Source organism: Suricata suricatta, chromosome 15, assembly GCF_006229205.1.
Source record: "Suricata suricatta isolate VVHF042 chromosome 15, meerkat_22Aug2017_6uvM2_HiC, whole genome shotgun sequence".
NCBI lineage: Eukaryota > Metazoa > Chordata > Mammalia > Carnivora > Herpestidae > Suricata > Suricata suricatta.
The window spans coordinates 53497324-53524089 of NC_043714.1; the positions used below are offsets into that span (position 1 = coordinate 53497324).

The window sequence follows — 26766 nt, forward strand, 5'->3', positions numbered from 1 at the left end:
AATTAAATAAACATTAAAAATTTTTTTTTTAAATCTTCAGGAATTTCCTGTATAGATCAATTTGTGACAGCTCTATTTGGGTGAAAATATGTTAAAATACAGCAAATATAAACTGCTTCAGAAACAGAGCCCAACAAGTTAGAAGTCACTAGTTCAAATCATGACACAAGTGAGATGTGAAGATCTACAGTCAAGTAAGCCAGTCTTTCAAGCACTGAAACAGAAATGGCATAAGTAGTAACTTTAAATGTTCAGGACACAGTACTTTGTATGAATCTGCATACTTAATACTACACTTAATGTGTTTTTGCTCAAAAATTACAAATTTGGATGCCTTCTACCAGACATAATATGCAGTTAATCATTCAAAATGCAGCCACTTCTGAGTTTTACCATATATCATTTATCAAAATAAAAATGGAAATCAAGCTCTCTTTTCAAGGATCATTACCAAATGCATCCTTCCTTAATTTAAATGTTCTGTAAACGTGGTTGGCAATTGCTTGTGATGAGGTAAAATGCAGATATTCTTTGTAAATTAAGATAATTTATAATACTTTGCATTGTAGATGAAAATGCACATGGACAATAGTATATAAGCTGCAAAGCACAACATAATTTAGTCCAATTTGGTGGAATTATTGTTGCTTATTCATAAATATTCAGATCTGTCTTATCTTTATGGAAACATTCAGCTGCCAGTCTTTTCATCGAAAAGCTCAAATACTTGAAACTGACAATTAAATAAAGATATGTATGAAAAATCACATATGCTATAAATATTCACCATTCCTTGTGAAATTTGATACTCTGATGAAAAGGAAATTTCTAGAGCACAAAATGAACTGAATCCCCATTACCTAAATCCTTCTGACTTAATGAATAACTTCAATGGAGATTTAATTCCTTTCCTGTTACTATGTAGTGTAAGGAATTCCATTTTTTTGAATATTTTTATGTTTTTTTAATTTATTTTTGAGAGGCAGAGAGAGACAGCATGAGCAGGGGAGGGTCAGAGAGAGAGGGAGACACAGAATCTGAAGACAGGCTCTAGGCTCTGAGCTAGCTGTCAGCACAGAGCCTGATGCGGGGCTCAAATGCATGAACCATGAGATCATGACCTGAGCCGAAGTCGGACACTCAACCTACTGAGACACCCAGGTATCCCAAGGATTTCTAATTTATTTTTAAGTTATTATTTGAAGCCTACAAAAGGGTACATAACAACTTCACCATCTGGCTTTACCAGAGTCTAGTATCAGAGTTGCTTCAGATAAACATTACTATTATTTCAGATTAATATTCATATCATATTAATAAATAAATATAATAAAACAAGTTAAAGCTCCTTTTTGATCCTTTCTCAATTCCTATCAAGGGGATATTTCCCCACCAAGAGCTAGTAAGTGTTCTGAATTAGCGTATTATTCTCACAGCTATTGTGTGTGTGTGTATATATATATATATATGTATATATATATATATACATATTTGAGAGAGAGAGAGACAGAGAGAGAGGGAGAGAGAGAGAGAGAGAGAGAGAGAGCATGCACATGTGTGAGTAGTGGAGGGGCAGAGAGAGAGGGAGACAGAGAATCTCAAGCAGGCTCCACACACTGCCAGTGCAGAGCTCCATGTGGTGCTCAATCCAATGAATGGTGAGATCATGACCTGAGTCAAAATCAAAAGTTGGACTTTCAACCAGCTGAGGCACCCAGGTGGCTCCTATTTTTATCACATATCTTTATGTCTATGAACACTATATAGAACAATTTGCAAGTTATTTATACATTTTATAAACTATAAAATTATTTTACACTGGATCTTAGCCATTAGGCTGAGAAGCGATTATAATAAAATTATTTTAAAAATTCTTCAGAAACTTTATTTTTGCCCAACATTGTATTTTCACTCTTACACACACACACACACACACACACACACACACACACACATACATACACATACACAACACACACACTTTATTCATTTTAACTACTCTGTGGTATTCCATCAGAAACATCTACAAAATTGATTTATATATTTTCCATAGTTTCCCATTATTCCCTGCTACAAAAAGGCTATACTTTTTTTGTGTCCTTTTGTACAAATGTTGCAAGCATTACTATAGGGCATGGACCATGTAGGGATGTAAGAGCTCACTTCATCCTAAAGATTCCATCAAAATCTGCTAATCTGCTATATAACTACTGCCTTGATCTACTGAAAGATAAATAGTCGAATTCCTACCTCCACACAATTTCTATTCCATTTGTTTATGAGCAACGGCTGTGCATTCACATGGGGGAATGTCATATGGTCAGTAAAACAGTGCTAATAATACAATAAGGCAGATGGCTTAGAAATATAAATGGTATTTGAAAACTCAGTCTTTGAATGTAAGTCAGGATTTTTGATGAAACTCAAAACAAGAAGAGCTTTATATGCTTTATATTTTTGAAATTCAGCTAAAATGTAAATATGTTTTTAATATACTAAAAGTTATATTTTAGAGTATTTCATGGAGAATGAAGATGTGTTCATTACATAGACCAAAAGTAAGGGCTATCAAATTGTTAAATAAAAAGGGAGATAGATTGTTAATAAAGTAACTGAGAAAGCATGCTAGCTAAGTATAGTTGAGGATCACATCCTTTCTGTAACTAAAAACAATAATTAATTTTAAATAATAATACAAGGAGATAAAGATCATTCTATCATAATTTTAATTTCTATAGAATTCTTTGGAGAATTTGGTTCATAATATTTAGCAGAATCTTTAAAAATTATACTAGATGTTTGATTATTAAATTTTAATTAGGCCATGAATCTTGCAAAAAAAATCTTATTTTAGAATTCTTTGTATTGAAATGAAGATGTGTACAAAACAGAATGTCAACTTTTGCCACTTTAAAATTCGCAACCAGGAAAAAGTCCACAGTCACACATGGCAACTATGATAATCCTCTTTGATTCACACATGACAAAGAATATAATAGAAGGGAAGACAGGGTGGTTCAGTCGGTTGAGCATCTGAGTCTTGATTTGGGCTCAGGTCATGATCCCAGGGTTGTGGAACTGAACCTCACATCTGGCTCCACACTGAACATGGAGTCTGCCTTAGAGTCTTTCTCTCTCCCTCTCTCGCTCTCTTTCTCTCTCTCTTCCACTGACCCTTTCCCTTGCTCATGCTCACTCTATCTTTCTAAAATAAAATAAGTTTAATTTAAAAAGGAGGAATATAATAGGAATAAAGAAAATACTGTTTTATGTGATTACACATTCCTTTTTTCTCACTAGTCAAACTAATTTAAAAAATTGGTACACACGTATTTCTCACTAGTCAAACTCTATGAAGAACAGCAAACTTTGAAACCACAATCTTTACAAGAATGCTGTAAGAAGACAATCCTTATTTATTTATGATTATTATTTATTATTTAAGGAATAGAAGGGAAACATTTAAACATGCAAATATTTGTGGAAAAGATTGCTATGTATTTCCAAATGGAAGAAAGAAGATATAGTAAAGAATTCTTTTTTTAATTGTCATTGCTCTAAATCCTACATATAAAGTTCTGAGTAAAAAATGTATTACTCACAGATTTTCCTATATTTTAATCTGTTGGGCATGAAAAAGTGAGTGATATTTTTAAATGTGCTACTTTGTGTCTTGCACATCATATATTTGTACATCATTCTGGGATGGTGAGATTCAGCTTTGTCTGAATATTAATTTTTAGCCATGAGCCATTTGGTATTTGGCCAAATGTATAGTTGGTGCATTCTAGACATATGTAGGAAAGGAATTTTACAAGATATTGCCAAATTACTCTCCTAGGTGACTCCACCAACTTGCATTCCCTAAAGTTAAAAGAATTTCATGTTCGTCAAATTGCTATCAGTACTTAGTATTACAGAGCTTTTTAATTTTTAGTAACCTATGAATGTGTAATAACATTATTTGGGGTTTAATTTTTATTTCTAAATTTCTATTAAGCATTTTTTGTTTGCTTACTGCCTACTTTAGTTTCCTTTAGTGTGAAATTTTCTTTTAGACTATTCTCTTTCTTATTAATTTATGGGATCCTTTTCTATTGAGTTTATATTTTTTCTGTTACATATATTGTTAGTATCTCCTAGAAATGTCTCATCTTTTTACTTTGTCTATGGTGTGTTTTGCTATAGAGGCATTCAAAAAATAGTTGATGGCTGGGGCTTGGTCAGGAAAATAGAAGTCACTTGGATAGTTTGAACTGCTAAGATTCCATTTAAGAAATTAGAGGGGAAATACAAGAAATGCAGATACAGGATAGTCAGAAGACTACTGCCAGCTTTCAGGACATCCTGGAGTTCAGAGAAGTTGCTGCCATGTTAAACCACCTGCCAGCACCACACTTCTCTTTGCTGATGCTAGTGGAAAACAACAGCTTCTCCATTGAGTTCATCCCTCCGCTCTCACAGAACTGGCTTTAATTGGCAGAATCTAAGTAGAGATCTTCACTGACAAGAGTTGCCAGGTTTTCAGACCCTACATTTCAGGGAAGTACTTAGAAGGGCAGAGATGCTCCTGACTACTGACAGGGTTTTACTTGTATATTTTGTTTTAGAGATCTTACTTCACCTTAAAGATATAGTTATTCTAGGCTACTTTTTTCCCTTTAATATTTTAATGTTTTGAGACCTACATATAAGTCTTCCATCTCTCAGAAATTAATTTTTATGTATGGAGTAAATAGTAGGTCTTTAGATATTTAAGTTGAAATTTTACAAAGCTTTTGGAATGTAAAAGCTATAAAAATGACAGTAAGTGACCACTTTGTTATTCTATTATGAAGAACTATCTAATATTGCTTATGTAAATAACAGATACTCAAGAAATACTTTTTTAATTTTTAATTTATTTTTGAGAGAGAGAGAGAGACAATGTGGGCAGGGGTGGGTCACAGACACAGAATCTGAACACAGGCTGCAGGCTCTGAGCTAGCTATCAGCCCAGAGCCTGACACAGGGCTCGAACCTACAAACTGTGAGATCATGACCTGAGCCAAAGTTGGACTCACAACCTACTGAGCCTCCCAGGTGCCTGAAGAAATATTTCTTTAATATTTTAGTTAGAATACTTTATACTATATAATGTAGCATTAGTCAGTACTTCCTTTATTACCTGGTTAATTTCAAGATTTAAAGAATTAAAGAAATGCCAAATACATCATTAAGTGGTATATAGGACATAGAACCACATGGAATAACTTTGTTTCTCCATTGTAATTTACATATTCTCTACTTAAATTTGCAGCCAATAAATTATATCCAGAGAATAAAGTTAGAGTTAATAAATCATCTGATTATTTTTCATGATTAGCACTGCCCACAATATACTGGTAATTATATTGAAGAGTTTAAATAAGGATAATTTATTATATATTTATAAGGTTAGTGCACAGAAAAGGCATCATGAATTAAATAATGCCCAACTTTCATTTGAATATAAAATTTGAAATGGGCATGTTCCATGTGGATTATTGAATAATTTCAAGCAATAAGACTGAGGCTAAAAGGGTCCAAATATATATCTCAACTTTTCCCTTGGAATAATGAACATTTTTCCAATGGGTTTTTTAGTAAATTAAACATGCAGAGGTGATAACAAGAAGACATCTGAGCCCAGATGGTAGCACCTCATGGCTGGACATCATGGACATTTATCAGATCAGCTTTTGAGAAGACAATGCTATAATCCATCAAAAAGATGTGATTTAGTTCTGTAATGGATGGTTGTTTAAAATATCCAATTACTTTCCATTGAATGGAAGTGGTATAAGTACAAATGAAGAGAGCTAAAAGAATCTGTAATGAAGCAGAACTTCAAGAAATAAAGTTTAAAGACTACACATACAGCATAAAAGATACGAGGTCTAAGTTATTCCCCAATTGTAAGTGTAGCCAATAAGAAAGCATTCAAATTCTCAGGCATAAAGTGACAAAAGTGTCCTTGGAAAGAATTGCATTTACTTTTAACAGCATTTGCTTTCTTTGATTATATAATGAATGGACACTTGAAATAAAATGTACCTTAACAAGGTCTTTTACAAGATATTTCCTAATTTTTGTCTTAGCCAAATGTGTTTCTCTCTACCCCAAACTGGAAACAACCAGGCAACTACACAGGTCAACAAAATGGATAACAGAAAGTCAGAGAGGGACTACTGTGAGACAGGATACCTGTCATTAGTTAAGGGTGGTCACCAAAGGCCTGTTTATGCCAACACTAGAATTGTCAGGAGCTAGGCAGGTGGAATTAATCTGAATTGGATTATTTGCTGTATTTGCCTTGAATGTGCTTAACATGATCTTTCTAGTCTCTGTGCCTGTCTCCATCCTATTCTCTTTGCCTGGAATACTCCGCACCATTTCTTTTTGTGACCTACCAACCCAACCTTGAATACTACCTCATTCACGAATCCTTACTTGATCTGCCCTAGAGCCAACTGTCCCCTTTCTTGTCTCCTATCCTCTCAATGTGAAACCTGGGGATTCCTCTGTGTCACAAAGTGTTCTCTCAGATGTTTCAGAGGCAAAGTGTGGATAATTGTAAGGAGGAACACAACGCAGAGTGGCGGGGTGGAGTTAGATTTAGAAATAATCAGATGGTGGATACAAGGATTCTTATACAAAAAGATGGTCTTTTACATTCATTTCTCATGTTTGGGCACCTTAGCAAATTCTTTTATGTTCAGAAATTAATAACTGCTTCTAAGAAGCTCATGAATATTTAAAATATGTGCCCTAGTAGAATCTTCTTCTATAACACAAAAGCATTTTTATAAAATCAGTATTCAGAGCACATATTAATTTACCAAGAATATGTAAAAAAGATGCAATTGAACTAAAACTGACTATAGATATTATGAGAGGAAATGGCCCCCTGAAGACCTATGCACAATATTTTTGTAAAAAAGTGTAATGACAGTATCGTGTGATAACTGTTATATTAGTTGCAAATATAAAGTGCTGCAAAAGAAATGTTAAAAAGTTGGCTAAGTCTGGCTGAAGGAAGGTAAGCAGCAGTGGGGAAATATTGAACGAGTCTTAGTTCAAAGATTCAGTTGATGTTTCAGGTTGGGGCATGACAGTTGTTAACCTCAACCTGGCACAGGAGTTATGACTGGAAAGGAAAATACATTTGAAGGATGGGAACAAGTTTCTGTCAAAGCTAGGAAATCTGTGGTTAACTATTAAGATCACTCCAGATATGTAGAGAGACTGCCATTGTAAAAAATCAGAAGTGATACTTAGGAAAAAATACAATTAATAACAGATGTGTTACTAATTCCATGACCCCCTACCCCCAGTAGAGGGGCTCAGAACACAGCTGTCAATTCAGAAAATCATTGGACCCTTCGCTGATCTGCTGATATCCAGAGACAACTTGGAAATAGGCTTATATACATTTTAGTTTAGTTCAGAGACTGAAAAGCATTTTTAGATGTATACTTACCCTTTAAAAAGAATTGCTTTTCTATTCTCTTCCCAATTCTATAGTTTTCCATCTTCATAGAGACACACATTCCATAATGAACAACTAGAGTCATTAAGAAGAATGACTGCAAATATTTGCTTTTTAAGCTCTCTCCTTTTTGATATCTAGTAGCTCATACCAATGACCATCAAGTCAACGATGTTATTCACCCCAGACACCTAAGCAACCCACACAGTTTTAAATACAGGCATGTCCTACAGTGTCCAGTATCTTTGTGTCAGTAATCTCAAGTTACAAAGAATTTAAATATCCAAAAAGGAAATCTAGGGTTTTTTTTTCCTGCGACATCCATTAACATTTTAGACAAGGAGAAATGCAAAATGATGCAGAGCAAAGAAAGATCTTTATGTAAACATTGAGCCATGTCTTGAAAAATGTCAGCATCTTTGTTAGAAAACAGAGAAAGGAAAAGAGAAAAGCAGATTAAAAAAGGTACCCTTCTGAGCAGACCGTACGAATTACAGTCGAGAAATGATCCTCAATACTGTTACTTTTAGTGTGTCACGTGGAAATATCTGTAAACATAATTTGCTTGGATTTTCATTTGTCTTTGAAAGTACCTCATGAAAAACTGCATTGTTCACAACAGTTCTCAGGACTGAGAAACATGAATTAAACATTCATTTTTTTCTAAATTTATGTTTTGATATGTTAATGGTGTAACAATTTTAGCACAGGTAGAAAAAGTCTTGAAACAAAAAGGGAGCAAGAGTAATCTCGTAGTTATATGCACCAGATTTTTTAACACAATACAATTTTAATATAATATGCTCTCTTGTCTCCTACTTCTCATATCATAAAGAAAGAATATTTTCATAAACAGTAATTTGAACTAAATTCCTTTAAGGTTCCCATGTGAGTATCTTTGATGGTGTAACCTTTTTAATTTCCCAATTTCTATAATAGTTTCTATTCACCTTACTTCTTGAGAACATTTATAGGGGTCATTAGATTTTTTTCAAATATTCTAAAAGTAAAGCTTTATGAATGTTGCTGTTTAATTTGTTTTGCTAAATTAAATAAGTCTTCTGAGCTTCCAAGAACTGATTTGATCTGATAGATTATACAGTTGTTACATGCACAGCCAGCAATACCTCAGATTTACATGGGCTTTACTTTCTTAGTGCACTGTCTTAGAGAGTAGAAAGTCAAAATGTTACTTGAATATGATTTATTGTTGATAGATATAATTAGTCTGTTTCTTATATTATGGTACTGGCATAAAATAAATTCATTTAATCCATATAACAATTGATGTAACCCACCAACCTTTGAACTTCTACTCAATTGTCAGAACAGCCAATTGGAGTATAATGGAATAGTTCTGTATGAATTTATTTTCAATAAAGCCATTCAACACATAAGCAAAACAAAATAAAAACTTAACTTTAATGTAAATTCATTGGAAACCATTCAGTTATCGTTAATGACTGTCCAACTATAACTACCACACATAGGTTGTGTGAATTTTGCAAACATTGAAATTCCTCCATCTATTAAAAAATAAGAAATAAATATGTCTTAAATATTGAACCAGGATAATATTTGCTATTTTGAAAACATAAATAAATAAGCCCAAGGTTACAAATTACTTAACCATTCTGAACCTTAGTTGTTTCAACTGTGAAATTGCAACAATTAGAATACCTGTAAATTATGGAATTGTTAGGGCCAAATAAAATTACATATTACATATATTGAGAGTTCAAACTCTTGATCAAATGTTGGATATTACTTAACCTAATATATTGTAATTATTTAATAAATACTCAGCATCAGTGTTTGGCCATTTTTTTTTCCTTCCAAAATACTTACTGGTATAGACAAGTTGAAAACCTTCATCTGTCCCTTCAGAATCAGAATTGAATTCCAGCCAGAGCTGATTTGAAGTACTGCTAAGGGTCAAGCCTCGCATAGATGCACCAGTAAACGCACCTAGTAGATGAGTCGTTTTATCTTTTCCATCATAAATCTGAAAAATATTTATAATTAAAATGTAAATGTGCCAATGATAACCAACTCAAGTCATTTATGAAAAAGAGGAAACTATTACATTCTTCCTAAATCAGGTCACTACATGTTCCCCAAGGATAGATACATTTGCTACATCAAGTTAAGAAGGTTGGAATCCACATGGATAATTTTAAAATTCCAAGCTTAGTAGACCGTAAGTAGTGCTTAAACTCATATTATATAACTTTTCCTTTTATTATAAAAACAATGCTTTTTAATGGCATATATTTAAAATTAAGAATACCAAGGGGCACCTGGGTGGCTCAGTCAGTTAAGCGTCTGACATTGGCTCAGGTCATAACCTCACAGTTTGTGAGTTTGAGGCCCACATTTGACTCTGTGCTGACAGCTCAGAGACTGGAGCCTGCTTCAGATTTGTGTCTCCCTCTCTCTCTGCCTCTCTAATCACACACTCTCTCTCTCTCTCTCTCTCTCTCTCTCTCTCTCTCTCTCCCTCAAAAATAAATAAACATTAAGGAAAATGTAAGACTGAGAATACCAAGAGGCTCTTGGATAGTTCAGTTGGTTAAGCATCTAGACTCTTAATTTCGGCTCAGGTCATGATCGCACCACTCATGAGTTTGAACCCCACATCGGATTCTGCACTGGAAGCCGGTAGCCTGCTTGAGATTCTCTCATTCCTCCCCTTCTGCCCCTCCCCTACTCACATTCTCTTTCTCTCTCAATATAAATAAAGAAATAAACTTTAAGAATTAATTAATTAATTGATTGATTGAGAATACCAACAGAAAGCCTGGTTTCCAAGGTTGGTTGGTTGTTTTTCTGCAACTTGCTCAGTTAGCCAAATAATTGTTTTTCCTGATTAGATAATTAATTTGAAAAAATGCTTGTTTCTTTTGCAATTTCTATCATTTATTCATCTCCTTGAATTTAATCCATTTTTGACTTGTAAAATTATTAAGTAGTATGAAATGCTTTTAGAAGCTAATTGAACATGGGAAAAATATATAAAACAAAATCGATAAACTCTCAAACATCCCTATGTAATTCCCGCTCTTCTGAAGGTATAACTTCTTATTATATTCTTTTCTTTTATCAGTACATTGTAGACATCTCTCCAGGTCAGTAGACACGGATTCTGCTTCTTGAGAGCTGAGTAATAGTTTACCCAGTGACATTACCACAACTATCATTCCCATATTAACTAATTCAAATTTTTTGCTACTAAAGCAATGCTGAGCTAAATCATCTTTTACATTTAACTTCACATTTTTGATAATTTATTTTCATAAGCAAGTTTTCCATATATGGGATTTTTGAACTAAAATATTCATGCATAGCCAGATTATTTATAGAAAAAGTGCATAGAAGTTACATGGAGGGTTTACCAACACTTCACGTTACCATTCTTTTGCCCTTAAGGCATATTTTTTCAAGTGGTATATATTCTCCATTCCCCAAGGGAGTAAAAATTGGTTTTTGCAGCTGATCGTGTTATATATTATAATATTAGTAGTGCCATGAAGATCACTCTATCTGGCCAATATTATTCCATAATATTTAGTTTCAGAGGGTTGAATTAATGATAATGACTAGAAAGTTGAGAAATGCTGTTCAAAGTTAGTTATCTCCTGCCTGAAACTGCTTTACTTCTAACCTGGTATTAGTGTAAAAACTGTGTTACTGAACTCCGAATCCAGTGAACTTACCAAGCACCAGTGTTCCCCCAAAGTGGTATTCATTATGTCCATGGCATGTCAGAGATAGCATTTAGATGGTACACAACAGAACTTTGTATAAACTAAAGAGTTTTGTAGTAATGATAAATCCAGTGTTATTTATCTTGTACATAAACTACTTCAAATGTAATCAGCATGTATGGAAACATAAAGGCAACATGAAATGACAAAGTAGTGTAGGCAATGACAAATTGCCTTGTAAGTAGACATGGATGTAATTGTATAATAAGGAAATAAAATAAAATGTACATCTCATTTAAAAGTAGATTTACAGTGCAGAGTGATTATATTGGGTCTTTTAAGAACCCACAGAACTTTTACCTGAGATCATTACTTCTCATATTTCTGTTCTGATTAAGGTCAATATCTTAACTATGCTTTTATTTATTTGGGCCTATTTTCTTTGTCCTTTTTCTATTTTTTAAGCTTATTATTGTTATTTTCAGCATATGTCTTAATATCTGTTTTTCTTCAAAAATTTACAAAGCTATAAAAAGAATAAGATAACTGTATAATATATTTTTTGTGTTGGGAGAGGATTCTGGTGTTCTCCATAGAAGTATTCTGTTACTTAGCACCTCATTCAGATAATAAGGATTTACTTTAAAGTCAAATGTATTTCAAGCTGGCTTAAGAATTAATATCATGAAAGGCATTGAGGTCTTTTGTAAGGTTGTTGAAACTCTTTGGTGAGGCTCTAACTTGTCAAACGGTTGCCATTAACCTGGTAGTGTTAGAATAGAATAGACTAGAACTTAATATTGACATGTTTCAGTTACCAAACTTTATAACGGATCAGGGCCTGAAATTAGTTTTGGTGTAGGACCCTTCTAGATCTGGAAGGTCAAACCCTTGGGTCAAACCCAATTATACTGAATTGCTTATCAACACTTTAAACTGTTATTTTGTTGATAATAAATGAATAATTACAAATGACACTCAGTCATTTCTTCAGTTAATTAGAAAGTCACATTTATTCTAAATGCAAAGGCAGAATGTATATAGAAAATAAAATCAAAATAGAGGAGTTACACATACACATATGTATAATCATACCAACCTTCAAATTATCCCTGCATGTGGATATTAAAATTTTATTTGGGGCCACCTGTTTTAAAGGTTGATTTTGAAATTTGAATAAACATTTTTCTAAGAAATGTGATCTCTTAAGTCCACCACACATATCTATCATTTGTTAGATATGAAAATGTTTAACAACCAGCTCTTAAACAAATGAAATTGGTGAATATATGTATCCACCCATATGTCCTTTTAATAACATGGTAATATAAAGAGAAGTTGACAAACTCTTTCTAAAAAAGACTTGGGGGGGCACTTGTGGGGAGAAGCACTGGGTGTTATATGGAAACCAATTTGATAATAAACTATTGTTAAAAAAAAGAACAACAATAACAACAAAAGATGTAGAAAATATTTTAGACTGGGGAATAACGACTCAGTCCTGCGATTGCAGTACAAAAATAGCCTGGACAATATGTAAATGCATAACAGGGCTTTCTCCCAGTAAAATTTTATTTATAGAGATGTGTGTCAAGCACAATTTGATCAATAGACTGTTGTTTGTGAATCGCTGATTTAAGGGATGTTATTGCATGCAACTTACAAATGGCAATAAAATATACAATATTCATTACTGTTAATTCCATAGAGCTAATTGAATCTTAAAGAATGCTTTCAGTGTTTTTTGCCAAACTTTGTATCTGTAACTTATAATTGGAACTGACAAACAAAAGTGGTTCCTAAATGAATAGTACTTGATTTTTTTATGTTAACAAGATCAGAATAAGGCAATGCAAAAACAATGTTATGTCAGAAACTGTATATGTAACTGATGGGAGCAACTTCTCAGCTAAATTGAATAACTGTTTTTAATTCTAGAAAATATGACTTCTCAGTATTTTTGCATTATTCACAATAGAATGGCTAGACACAACTTATTCTCACAAGTATAGACAATGAGCAAAGCAATAGATCAAGCCAAGACCTATAATGTTTGTCAATTTCTGCAGTGCAACTATTGCTAGTACTGTCCATATCAAGCTATCAATGTGATATCTCTGGGCAGAGTTGGAAAAGGATGGGCACCATGACATGGTATTTTCACCAAAGAGATTCAATATATGTAACTAGCCTTAAAAACATAATAATAAAAGTAGTAAAATAATTAGGAAACGAAAGTTGTACTTGTTAATTTTGTTTTTCATATAACTTAATTGTAATATGATTTTAATCAAGCTTAATTTAATTTTTAATAATGGCCATGCTTAACAACCAGTTCACAAAATTACTAAAAATTTAGCAGTAAGTTCTCACAAGTAGTATCTCCAAAGACTAGCACAAGGGTTAGGAGATAAGCTTGAAAATAATGCATCTTGGAAAACAACAATATTTTAATAATGTTCTTATCATACCTCTAAAAGAATGTTATTAGTGTGATTAAGCATGTCTTTTATCTAGTTTCTCACAAATATGACATCAATTCTCTTAACCCTTTCTTTCAGACTCTCTCAAAATCAATTTTAAGGTATTTTACTAGCTCTTCTCCAACATCATCCATTATGTCTACATTTAACGTAAGATATAAGTCTTTAAACTATACAATACTGACTGAGGTCAAAATATTGCATTGACTTTTGTCCCTGTTACATCCCCTTATCAGAACATAGTGCTCAGTCTTTTTCTGGAAATAAATATTATAACAACAAAGCAGACGTAGTATTGCTGATTGCAATACAGCTTTTGTGTTAACAGACTGACCATGGAAACTGTTCATTGTTGTTTAGAGTGTGCATATAATAAACATCTCCTATAAATGTTAATTGAAAGAATTAAACAACATATTTTGAATGATGGTTTGAGAAGTTCAGTATTCTTGCCCATTGAAACCAATAGAATGAAAGCAGGATATCCAAACCTTGCAGTTATTTTACAAAAATCCACAATTCTGGTGCAGACTAGCTAAAACAGTTTTCCCCAGATCTACTAAATCAGAAACTTTGGCAGTAGTGCCAGAAATAAACTACCTAGAGGAGTCGCCTACTTTATTTTTATGGTTATAAATAAGTAAAGTAGTTTGTGGTATAAAGAGGAAGGGAAAAAAAGAGAGTGAGTAGGTAGGTGGGCATCAGTCTGGGTGGTGCAGTCTCAGAGAAAAAAGCGCGCGTTTGTGTGTGTGTGTGTGTGTGTGTGTGTGTGTAGCTATAGATAAATTCAATACACACAGATGCTTTTATTGTTGCTGTTTTAGTTTTAGTCAGAATCCAATACAGTGCTACTATACAGTAAATGAATGAAACAAAAAAAAAACCCTTTTCTAAACATTAAGATTTCACATAAAGATTTCAAGAGAACATTATTCCAAAGAACATAGCCAATCCTCCTATCTATCAAAAAAACAGTGCTTTTCTTTTTTTCTATGATGGACTCTTTGTTTTACTTATTTCTTCTCTCCTAGTCTGAGTGGAGGAGGAGCTGACTGCACTAGGTACAATGTTGCAAAGTGCTAGAATGCGGATGGGCTCTATGGACTGGATTACAGTGAGGCAACTGACCCTGCATCCTGAGAGGACGTTGGGCTCCTCAGTCTTTGGGAATGAATTATCTGTCCTTTGGCGGGTGCATCTGTCTGCTTGCGCATGGCTAACTGTGCCTGTGTAGCGGGTATCTTTCATCTAGTTGTCCATGGGATTAATGGGAGGAATGAGACAACATATAAGCATCTTACATCTTAAACTGGTGGAGAGACCACCTTACATCTTAAACTGATTAGAGGTTAAGGCTCATCCCAAACTGTCTCTATACAGCAGCTGGCTGAATTTATTTTCAGGTTATAGTTTGGAATAAACTCCAAGCAAGACAATCAGTAGGAAGATAATTAAGTTGGTGTATTTCTATTGTAATATCTAGTATATGATCTTCTCACCTTCGGGAGACATATTTTTATTCTAGGAAAGTTACAAAAATCTTTAAAGAATGCTAGGGACATAAATTTTCATCCTTTAACAAATGAATGCAAAATCCTTATTTATTTAAAAATCATTATTTAAAGGGCCTTGTATTGAGTTTATCTGTCTTGTTTGGTCTCTCACCCATCACAAGCCCTCACAGTGTCATTTTTTAGTGTCATTTTTACCATCCTCAAGGTAACTCAGGCACAAGTTCATGTAACCTTACTCCAACTAAACAGGAGATTAGTCAGAAATAACTCAGAGGAACACATTAGGCCATTTTCTTAAGGCATCACACACTGTCGCAAACACACTTTTCCAATTAATAAACATCATTCAGTATGGAAAAGTAATGGCTACTTTTCAAGCATCACAGGAGAGAAATATTTGAGAAGGGATGGTGAGAGTCATGAGGAAGCACTTCTTAGATGTGAACTTATAAACATATAAGTGTGATACTGGTTAGTGGCTAGCCTTATACTTCTGATCAATGACTTGATATATTTTCCCCATACTTAGCCTAAAAAGAGGAAAATCAGTTCTATGTTTAGGCATCTCACTAATCTCAATGTTGACTTTAATTTAGCAAATGAAACTTATTTTATCAAGAAAATCCAAACTATAAATGGGAGTTTGAAGACATTATAAAGCCAATATCTGTTGGCTGATGGGGAAAAGTACAAAAAACAGGAATGGACCTCTAGGTGTACTTCAGGGAAATTTCCCATGTCCGTACAAATCTTACAAGCACATAGTACTGTCTGTGTTAGAGAACCATCAGTTGTAATCACAGTTATATTTTTTAAGAGAAAAAGTAACCAACAGTCTTAAAATCACTGCTTAAACAAGAATCCCCTACTCTTGTCAACCTGAGATGTTATCATTTTTTCCCTAAGATTTGTGAAAACACAATTATGTTGAACTTCTTACCATGTGAGGAAATCTTGACAATGAAGAAACATTTATGCAATTATTTAAAAAATATTTAAATGTGATTTTACAGAAGTATTTATTGCTGTTCTACTTCTGAATATAAATTATATTTACGAAAACACTTACTTTGCAAAATATGAATCAGAAACTATGGAAATATTTATTTTCCTAATTGTATCTTTTAATATGTAGGCTATTTGACTATTTCAACTTTTTAAAATAAATTAATATATTTCACGCTACATGTTTATTATTAACAAAATAAACTTTTCTTAAGTAATTTATAGATATTAATTCATTTTATGTATTTATTAGATATAAATTTTTACAGTCATAAATGCAAAACCATCCATGTATCAACAGAGATAACAAAGTTACCTAATAGATATTAAATAAAAATAAATCATCATCATATTTATTAAAGAAATGACCATTCCCATGTTATGTTTTATATATTGTATATATGATATTTGACATGAAAGTGTTCTTCCTTGGTGTTATTGAAACATTAAAATTTATGTCTCATAAAATAAAAATGTATGCATTATAAAAAAAACATTAGAAACATAACATTTACCTCAATGAAAATGATAATAGGAAAATGGGCAATAATGTCTAATTTAAATCTATGAATGGTAGAATCAACTTATGAGTAATGATACATATATACACCCACATATATATATTAATGTACATTTAATGACTAAAAATAATGAAAATATAAGTCCTTCTGAGTTCACCTACCTTAAGAACATCTCCTTGTGCTAAATGAAATGTTCTGGCTGAAATATTGATTCCCTTTCCTGCTTGAACCTGAATACTATAAATGCATTCATGGTTGTTTTCATAGTTGAGTGGATAATTTGGAGAGAGCAAAATTCCTTCATTATTTGTTGCAGATGCACCACATTCAGCTGCAGGTAAAACAAAACATGGAAGTACAGTTTATTAGAAGGTATTATCATTTTCAAGTAATGTAATGTATGGAAGTGTTAATGCGTTTTATTTTAACTAGAGCTTGACAGGAAAATGATGTACAGAATGGCGTGTGTTGTGGATGATTCATTCCCTCTCAAATACTATATGGGAAGAAGGAATGACCGTCCCTGGACAGGACACTTGTGCATAAACAGAAGTATGCGATAGTTTCAGGACTTCCCTCCCGACCCTAGGATGAAAGGATAGCATGGAAAAAGATGAGAGCAAAAGATTTTCAGGATATCTTTTAAGTTTGTAGATCTCTGATTAATTGATGACCTTTAGAATTGTAATTTATTTCTTTTAAAGAATAAAAAACAGAGTGATAAATTTTATTTTAGAATGATTCTTATCTGATTTTTCATAACTTTTTTCTGAATTTGACCCCTTCCCCTTCCCACAGTCAGCCTTCTCTTGATCCAAGAACTTTGGTAACAAAAAGACAAATAACTACAACTCCATTGCCTTTGAAAATGGATAGAATGGGTAGAATCCACTAATCAAAAACTATAACAAACTAGACACCTTTGAAAAATGGATTACCTTTTCCAATTTAAAAATAAAATAAATTAAGACATTCTCATAATCAGTATATGCTGCTGCTAACTCTCCTGGCTTAATTTAACAAAAATAATGGACATGTCTAAGTACTTAGAGTTGGAACTTCTCATTTTCCCCTCAATTTAATATTAATCTATTACTTTAAAAAGGTTTGTGGTACTATTCCAAAATCAAGCAAGTCCTTATAAAGTCTTAAACATATTCCTTATGTCTCAGAAATTCAGTGAGCTCAGTTTTCTTTCAGATATAACTTGCTTCATCTTGCATATCAGAGGCCAGGAAGAGTTCTATTTTTCAAGGGTTTAACTTAGCAAGAAAATAAAGCAAATCATTATGTTCCAGAAATAGGAGTTTTAAAGTAATGATTCATGAGAATAATCTTAGGAAGTATATAGCAAGGAAAAATATAATGAATTGATTTAACTTTTAAATGCTTAAACACTAAAAAAAAAAATAAGGCAAAAGAAAAAAGCCTAATGAGAAAATGAAAATGATCAAAATGGAGCAGTCAGTATAATGACCACATAGTATGAAATAATAATAAAAACTAATGATGTGATCCTAAAAATCAACCAGTCACATGAAGAACTGCCACCCAATAGAGCTCCTCCATGTTCTCTTTAACGTAAAAGGAAAACAAACAAACAAACATAACTCCCAATATTGATTTGAATTGTTTTTATTTTAATGCAACTTAAACATATTCTAACACAAGATAGATAGGTTCTTATGCTCTTGGTTGTACACAAATATATACCAAAACATGTTTTAAAATATGGGAATAAAACTACTAAAACAATACAATTTAAAATAGTAACATGTATCTCTGTGCCATAAGATTTTATTTTCCTGAAATTGAATCGCCCTTTGCAATGTGGCTCCAGAGCCAGCTGCTAGCGTATAGGCTTTTGGCGTTTGCTCTGCCTTAAATACACTATGCTGTGTAATGGTTCTATTCCCCCTCATCCTACCCCTCGCTAGACTGTTGAGAAACTTTCATCTGTATAGTACAGTATGATGCCACATGTCATTTACTTAGTGGGGAAGAATCATTGATATTTTAAACGTCTCATTTCCTTCTTACTAGCTTATTAGAATCCAGGTATACTTGCAGAGGCATAAAGACAAATATATCAGACCACACAGATGATGCAGAATACATATATATCTTTATCAGTTAGATTATCTATTAGAGAGTACACACAGGTTTAGTTATTATAGCACCGTGGATTTCTGAAAATACAGTCATGGACGCCAGCTTGCAAAACACTGATAAACTGACTAAGAGCTCAGGCTTTAAAGTTCAGAGAATTTGGTTTTCAAAATTTTTATATTCTCTCTATGTGGCTCTGGCAAGTTATCCTCTATGATTCAATATAGTTATTATTACAGTGGAAAATAATAATACCCTCCTCAGAAGGATATCCCATTTGTAGGTGTGAGTTGAAAATATATCTAGAAAATGCAAGTAGAGCACTTAGCGCAGCGCTTGCATCCAATAAGAGCTAAAAAATTAAAGCTATTGTTAGAAATATTTAAGTATAAATACTAATGGTAGCATTATGCTCTATATACAGAAAAAGAGTTTAGGATACTTACATTGTCCCCAAGGTAACTACCCAGGTGTAGAGAAACATTTATATGTGAAAAAAGCCAGAGGACTCTTCATAATTTTGGAGAAGCATTTGTAATATTACAATTATTTTAACAACTTATGTAAACTAAATGAAAGAATCTCCCCACTCCCCTGAAAAGTGAAGCAATAAGTTTCTTTACTACCCATGAAAATATACTAATAATTTATTCCTAAGTTTTCAACATTTGAATATGTGGTAAGTGCCTTCTGCCAAAAACATTGTTGGGTCTATATTATAAAATTTAATGGAGATTTGCTATCACAGGAAAAATAATCTCCTTCTGTTATATTTTAATATTTCAGTTGGTTTAAATGGCTATACATGATTTTCCTGCTAGCAATATAAAATCAGGACTTAAACCGGAATGAAAGAATTAAGGAAGAAAATTTGGATTAAGTTGATATCTTTCTCACTTAGTTAGGACTGAGTATAAACTGTGGGGCCCAGAACAAAATGAAAGTACATCCCCCTTGTTGAAAATGTACTGAGCATTTCAAGAGACCAATAAAGCATTAAATCAAACACAGGCCCATCTTAGCATAGAGCCCTGTGTGACTACACAGGTTTCACACCAAAGAAACTCTGCAAGCTAAAACTTATTTTCTCTAGTTGTATAGATGCACACACAAAAGTGAGCTTTCTTGCTAAAATCAAACAGTGTGCATCAGAGCTGGGATTTACACTAGGATTTACATTTGCTACTGCCCATGGTATTAAAATTATAAGCATATATTTTCTCTTTCATATCAAAATACTTCTTTAGTATGACAGGAGACCCTATTAATGATTATACCACACAACAGGTAGAGACAGAGACAGTATATTGCATATAGTGTTTAATGACATTCTATTAAAAACTAACAGGATTATTTTATGTGGGCTGGTGTCTGTCCTGGAGGTCAAAACATATTTACCCTACTTACAAATTATAAATCTATATTCCATTTTAAATAATTATTAATATTCAGAATGACTGTCTCATGCCAAAGGATGATCTTAAAACATAAAAAATGAGAATCAGTTCAGAACGTTTACCTACATATACAGGAAAATGAACAAATGTAGTTTTTCTTCAATGAGTCTTGATAAAATAACGGATAAAGAGGAATAAGATAAGGAGGAATTCATTTAACCACAATACTAAGCTCCAGGAACTAGATGATTAATAAAAAAATATTTTTACATGTAATCTCATCTTTGATTTTTATCTTTGAATTTCAAATATACCAAAAACTGGCTCATAAGTACCCAATGTAGAACTAACATTTGCCCTGTGCAAACTCTCTTCCAACCACTCTTGTTTGCCAACTGGAATTGAAAGGGATCTAATGTTGAAATTAACAACAAACTTTGCACAGTTTGACCAAATGCCTGTCTAGCAATGAATGGGCTTCCTTCTCTATCATATAATAAGCTGACGTGATGATATTTTCCAAATGCAAATCTGGTCTTGTACTTTGTGCCTCAGATGTACTCACTATCAGCAAGTCAAGGTCCACAGAATACCATGGACAGCCATTTACACTGTGAATCTGGTCTGACTTTCTAGCTATTTTCCACCATTCTTTCCCACGGACCATGCAGTCCAGCTATCCTGAACTGTTGTACTGGCCCTTTGCCATGGTCTCACATTCAGCCTTTATAAGTGCTACTGTTACTAGAGGTAAACACCACCTCTAGTTCTAGTGGATGTGATTTCAGAACCCAAACAAAGGAGCAAATGACTTGATATGGAATTGTAGTTTTTTTATGCTTCTTCCCAGCATTGGTTGGCTGTGAGGGTATATGGGAAAAAAAGGAAATAATGTCACATTGAAGTATCAGTGATAATTCTTGCAAATGCCAATTGTGACTATAATGTTCATAAGTATTCAGAAAAATACCATAACTACAACATTTTTATTGTATATGACATGAATATCGCAGCAAGTTTTCACAAAACATACTTAAAAGTAAAAAGATACAACTATTGGCAAACTGTGATTGAACATTCTTAAGATACATTAGAATCACCTGGGGAGGAGGACTAGTGGAACAGCTAGCAATAAAAGAGAAGAAAGATGCTTAGTTGATTCTAGGAAGAAAAGGTTATATAAAAAAATAAGCTACATGGAAGGAACAATTTGAGTAAAGGAAGTCCTAGACACCAAGAGAGTTGAAAATTTGTCATCATCACCCAGTCATAGTGACATTTAAGGAGAGTTATGCAGTGGTCACTAAAGAAACACAAGTCTGTGACTCTCTACATCAGGGCAATGCTGTACATCAGGCAGGTGCTGTAACAAATTGTGTGTCTCACATAACATATATAGAGAAATATTTATCTTAATAAAAATAAAGCTTAATAAAAAACAATATTTTTGATCGAGTGTATACCTTGGTAGAGAATGTATATTAAATATTTAAAGTGGCTAGAGACAGATAATAGTATGATCTGATATAAAAAAAAACACACACAGATTGATTCATTTAACAGATATTTGCTAAATCCTTATTATTTACTAGTCGTGAGACATCCAGTGCTGAAACCCTCATAGAACTTACTTTACAGCAGAAAAGACAGATATTTAACCACATAATCATGCAAATAAGCTTCTAGTTTGTGAGGAACCCTGTTCCGAATAAAGTGAAGACTTCTCTGAAGGACTGATATTTGTAAATTAAAGGTGACAGGAGAAGGTAGGTTGAAGGAAAGAACATTTCAGACAGAAGTATTTCTGAAAATATTATGGGGGGCGAGTGGGTTGTAAGAGGTTCCAGGAAATGAAAGATATAGTATGGGAGAGGTTTTATTTTTGCAATTTTGAGCTAGAGGGAGGTCCCTCAAGACTAGAATTTTTCTCTTGTTCATCTGTTATGATAGGGAAAAATGGTTTTCTTAGATATGTTTAGAAGGGGATGTCACTAGATGTGAGCCGCTTGTTGTTCTTGTGGTGGGGGAATACTTTTCTTAAAGATTATTTATTTATTTACTTATTTAGAGAGAACATGAGCAGGGAAAGGGCAGAGGAAGAGGGTGAGAGACAGAATCCCAAGCAGGCTGCACACTGTCAGTGCAGAGCCAGATGCAGGGCTCAAACTCACGAACTGTGAGATCATGATCTGAGCTCAAATCAAGAGTAGAACACACAGCCAACTGAGTCACCCAGGCATCCTGGGAAAACTTTTGCTTTTAATGCTTAGAAAGTCAGTTGCTGAAGATGAAGACTACAGGAGCTGATTGAATGAGACGTATCCATAAAATATTTGAGACTTGGAGTCAGAAAACTATTGCTTCATGGTTCAGGGGGTGCAATGTTTTCTTTATAGTAAGCACATTTTTTTCCTACTCTGACATGAGCTCAGCACCTGTTTCCTTCATGCTTTGGCCTAGACTAAATTTTATGTTCTGATGTCACTAATTTCTAACGCTTAAGTTTGCTAATATGACTTTCCTCCAAAATAATCGATGTTAAGATAATAGTAGGTGATAATATTTCTTCTCTCTAATTTGAACTGGGGGTTTACCTTTAAATCATAGGAATCAATAATATAAAATATTATATAATTATCAGAGTATTAGGGAAATATTTTTGGAAGGAAGACCTTTAATGTTTCTCTTAGAATATAAATATTTTCCATACAATCTCCAATCCAAACACTATTTGTTATGACACCTTTATTTTGTAAAAAAAAAAAAAAACCCAAAACCTCTAGTCATATAAATATTTGTATTTGAACATACAGATTAAGAAATCTATGAAAGTTACCAACATGAAATTATTTGCTGAGCTGAAAATACTATGTTGATAAATGTAGTCTTCCTTGGATTGCAGCGGGAGGATATGTGTACTGGAGTCTGGTGATAAGAGTCACTGCTTAGTGAGGAATTCACTAGAGCAGCGATATCCATTGAATTTCAATGTTTTCCCTACTTACTAAAAAACAGGCCAGCCTGGGCGTCATTAATCTCCATTTCTACTGTAAGAAATCTGGTAGCATCTATTGTGTGCGAACAGCCACACATTTTCAGATAAACTGGAAAATGCTTTTCAGTAATTTGGCTGGGAAATTGGAAGAATGTCTATGATCAGTGAAGTTTGTGGTTATTTTTAAGAATGTCCATTGTAATTGAATCTCTTTTTTTATGCTATTTTGATAGCACCACTTGAATTATTCAAAAAACTGAGAAAAATTTCAAGCCTAAACATATGGTAAGCCAAGTCAAATAAGGTGTAGCATTAAGTAGAAGTGTGATTTTCCATATGCTTAATTATTACCAGAGGAAAAATCATGGTAATGCTTGTGTTATGTAGAATGGTGTATGGCGGGAAGGGGGACATTCAAACTGTCAAATCCTAATCAACCACTTATTTTATATCATAAATGTAAATTTACCAATTTACCTTTTTCTTTTTTACTTTGTAATCAGTTATTGAACCTGCTATGTCACCAATCTAATTTCTACTATATTTCCTATCATTAAGACACCACTGATTTTAAGAGTCACCATTATTTTGTCTCAAGCAAAAATGTTGCCAATAATCTCTGATAGCCATTGATTGTGAGATACATACCAATTATAGAGATGCTTATTTTTTTGAAAGGGGCACCTAAGAAATTGTGAAATGTGATAAAATGTGTTAATAAGATTGGATACATTCAGGAACACTTTTCCTAATATGCCTTTATGACTTGGCAGTATAAACAACACATTAGTTCTTTAAAAATATTTTGTCCTTATTTTTTTTCTCAAACAGGTACTCGCATAATACCTAGATTCTCAGAAAGGGTAGAAATGAGAGAGTAGAGAGGTATATAAATCCTCTTACGCCACAGCTGAAAATATGAGAATTACTTGTATAAAGTCTCGGTTTTCCTTTCCCATGGTGTTCTTAGACAACAGTGACACTTTACTGGATTTCTTTTCTTTCTCCACTCTCTCCAAATACAACACAGTTTATGTTCAAGTGCAAACTACTGCTTGTTAAAGTTTACGAATCAAGAGTTTCTAACAACAGATTTTAACTAAAAGAATTTAATGTGGAATTTGCTACATTTCTCCTTAAAAATTCATTTAATGCATTTTCTATATTCAATTTTTGCCACAAAAATCAAGGCAATCATTATTGTCATGAAAAATTATTATTTTATGAACTAGTCATAATTAAAGAGTGTAAATTCAAAACATTTTTTAAAAGTTCAATGTACAATTTTCTGCCAGAAAGTATGGAGGATTATTTCCTGTAAGCTGATATTGTTCTTTCAGGCTTCCTTAACTTCTGTAAGCAGCTACTCAGTGTCTACTGTGCTCAGTTCATTTATTCATTAAAAACAATACTAACAATAATACCTGTGGATATATCAGGTGCTACCTTAGGTCTTGGGGATAAGGTTCTTCTCATGAGATGCATGAGCTAGAAGACAGACAGACAGGAAAACTGGTACAGCAGTAATGTGTAACGTGTAGCATAATAAAAATTTGGCCTAGCATGGAAAAATGAGCAAATACTACATTTTAAAGTAGTGGTACACAATATGTCAGGGATTTCATAGAATAGGTTATCCTTGATTTGAGTTTTTAAAAAATTTTATAAATGGTGAAAAAAGTATTCCAGGCAGAGAGAAAGAGAGAACTGCTTGAATGAAAAGCATTGATTGTGATGCTTGGGAGAACCAGTAGTTCATGGGCCATTCTAAGAAATTCAGACCTTATCATGTAGGCAATAGAAACCCAACAATGAGTTTTCAGAAAAGAAAATTCCCATTAGGGGAGCTCCATGGAGAATGGGTTACAGCCCTGGGTTCCTAGAAGGAGAAAAACTTAGAGAAGTTAACTGCAGCAAACAGCAGATGCTGAGGGCTTGAATGAAAGCAATGGAAGAAGAGATTGAAAGTAAGGGACATAGAACTTGTAGAATAGTTGGAAACAGGGACTAAAAAAAAAAATGGAAAGGAACGAGTAGATAGGAAGGGGTTGGCTTTGAATATGCTCATGAACCTACTTTTGTACCTGATGAATTTACTGGGTCTGTGGGATATGATGTGAAGTCCACTCAGCAGCTAAACACGCTTGTAGCCGTGGGATTGCTATTGTAAGCCGCAGACACAAGGATGCATCCAGAGACCATGTATGAATTGAGATGAAAAGCAAACTAACACCAGAATCCATGGAGCCTCAGAACTCAAGGCAAAAGCACATTCAAAGAAAGTTGTATCATATCAGCAGCGTTAAATGTCAGAGAGAGTTCAGTTAAAATGAATACTAAGAGTTTACTGTTTTGGTAACTAAGAGGTTGGGAAGAAAGGGAGTAAGACAGTCAATGTCTTTAATGATATTGGTGGCAAAGGAAGGTAGAGAACTACAAGGCTAGCCAGTGGTGACATAGGTTTGAAGGAAGAAATCTTTATTTGTGGTTGTTTGTGGGTTTTTCTGTTATTGTTGTTGTTTTGGTTTGGGTTAGTTGTGAGTTAAAAAAAAAACTGAAGGGGCATCTGGGTGGGTCAGTCAGCTAAATATCCTACTTTGGCTCAGGTCATGATCTCACAGTTTGTGGGTTCTAGCCCCACATCGGGCTCTGTGCTGACAGCTCAGAGCCTGGATCCTACTTCAGATTCTGTTTCTCCCTCTTTCTCTACTGCTTGCATGTTCTCTCTCTCAAAAAGAAATAAACATTAAAAAAATAGAAAAAAAATTAAGATGTTATATTAAGTACAGAGATGGAGGTTAAGCAGGATTTTCAAAAGTCATCCCAATTCTAATACTAAGATCTAATACTCTAGTTTTTTAAAACTAGACTATTAAAGAAGTCACTTGGGGAAATCTGTGTGATTTTTAAAGTGATAAGTGAAAATGCAGATTATAGTATAAGTAGACTGTGAGTATGGAACAGCACACACATAAGAAAAATTGCTACAAGAATACAGCAACAAATTCGGTAGTAGTTGTAAGATAAATAACTCAATACCTAAAAATGCACTCGAAAAATGTGATTATTGTGCTTAGAATACATTATTTTGTTACTTTGTTTTCATTACCTTTTTGAAGATGGCATAGTGAGCTGATATTGTTATTGTTTATAATGATAAGACTTTTAAACATATACTTACTCTTTGTCTCATTTAACTCAATTGGTAAAACAGTAGTGTATAAACATTTTTTGGTCCTGTGTCAGAAATGTTTGTGTACAAATATTCCTACCCCATTTAAATACATGTCATACATAGTTATAATACAAGAGAAAATAATCCTTTAGGTAATAGGAATGTTTTTACATTTCCTAGTGAGTCATTTCAGTGAAGAGGACCAAATTGTAGTAGTAAGTATTCAGAGAGTAAGAAAGCAACTAATAATATTTCTGACATTCTAAGATTCTAATATACTTTTCTAGACCCTGTAAAAGCCCAGTAAATACTGGTAACAAGGCAGTAGGGATACTAGACTAAGAGAAACA

The 26766-nt window shown here is 33.4% G+C and overlaps 1 protein-coding gene across 3 annotated transcripts in view; it reads right to left on the reverse strand.

The window, feature by feature from the left end:
• Window positions 1–26766, reverse strand: part of CSMD3 (CUB and Sushi multiple domains 3) — a 1185533-nt gene that overhangs the window by 337950 nt on the left and 820817 nt on the right. For all 3 annotated transcript variants that reach the window (XM_029923716.1, XM_029923715.1, XM_029923714.1), the window contains 2 exons: window positions 16902–17071; window positions 9359–9515 (listed from right to left, as the gene is read on the reverse strand). In XM_029923716.1, the coding sequence (XP_029779576.1) occupies window positions 9359–9515; window positions 16902–17071 (327 nt within the window). The remainder of the gene's footprint in view (window positions 1–9358; window positions 9516–16901; window positions 17072–26766) is intronic.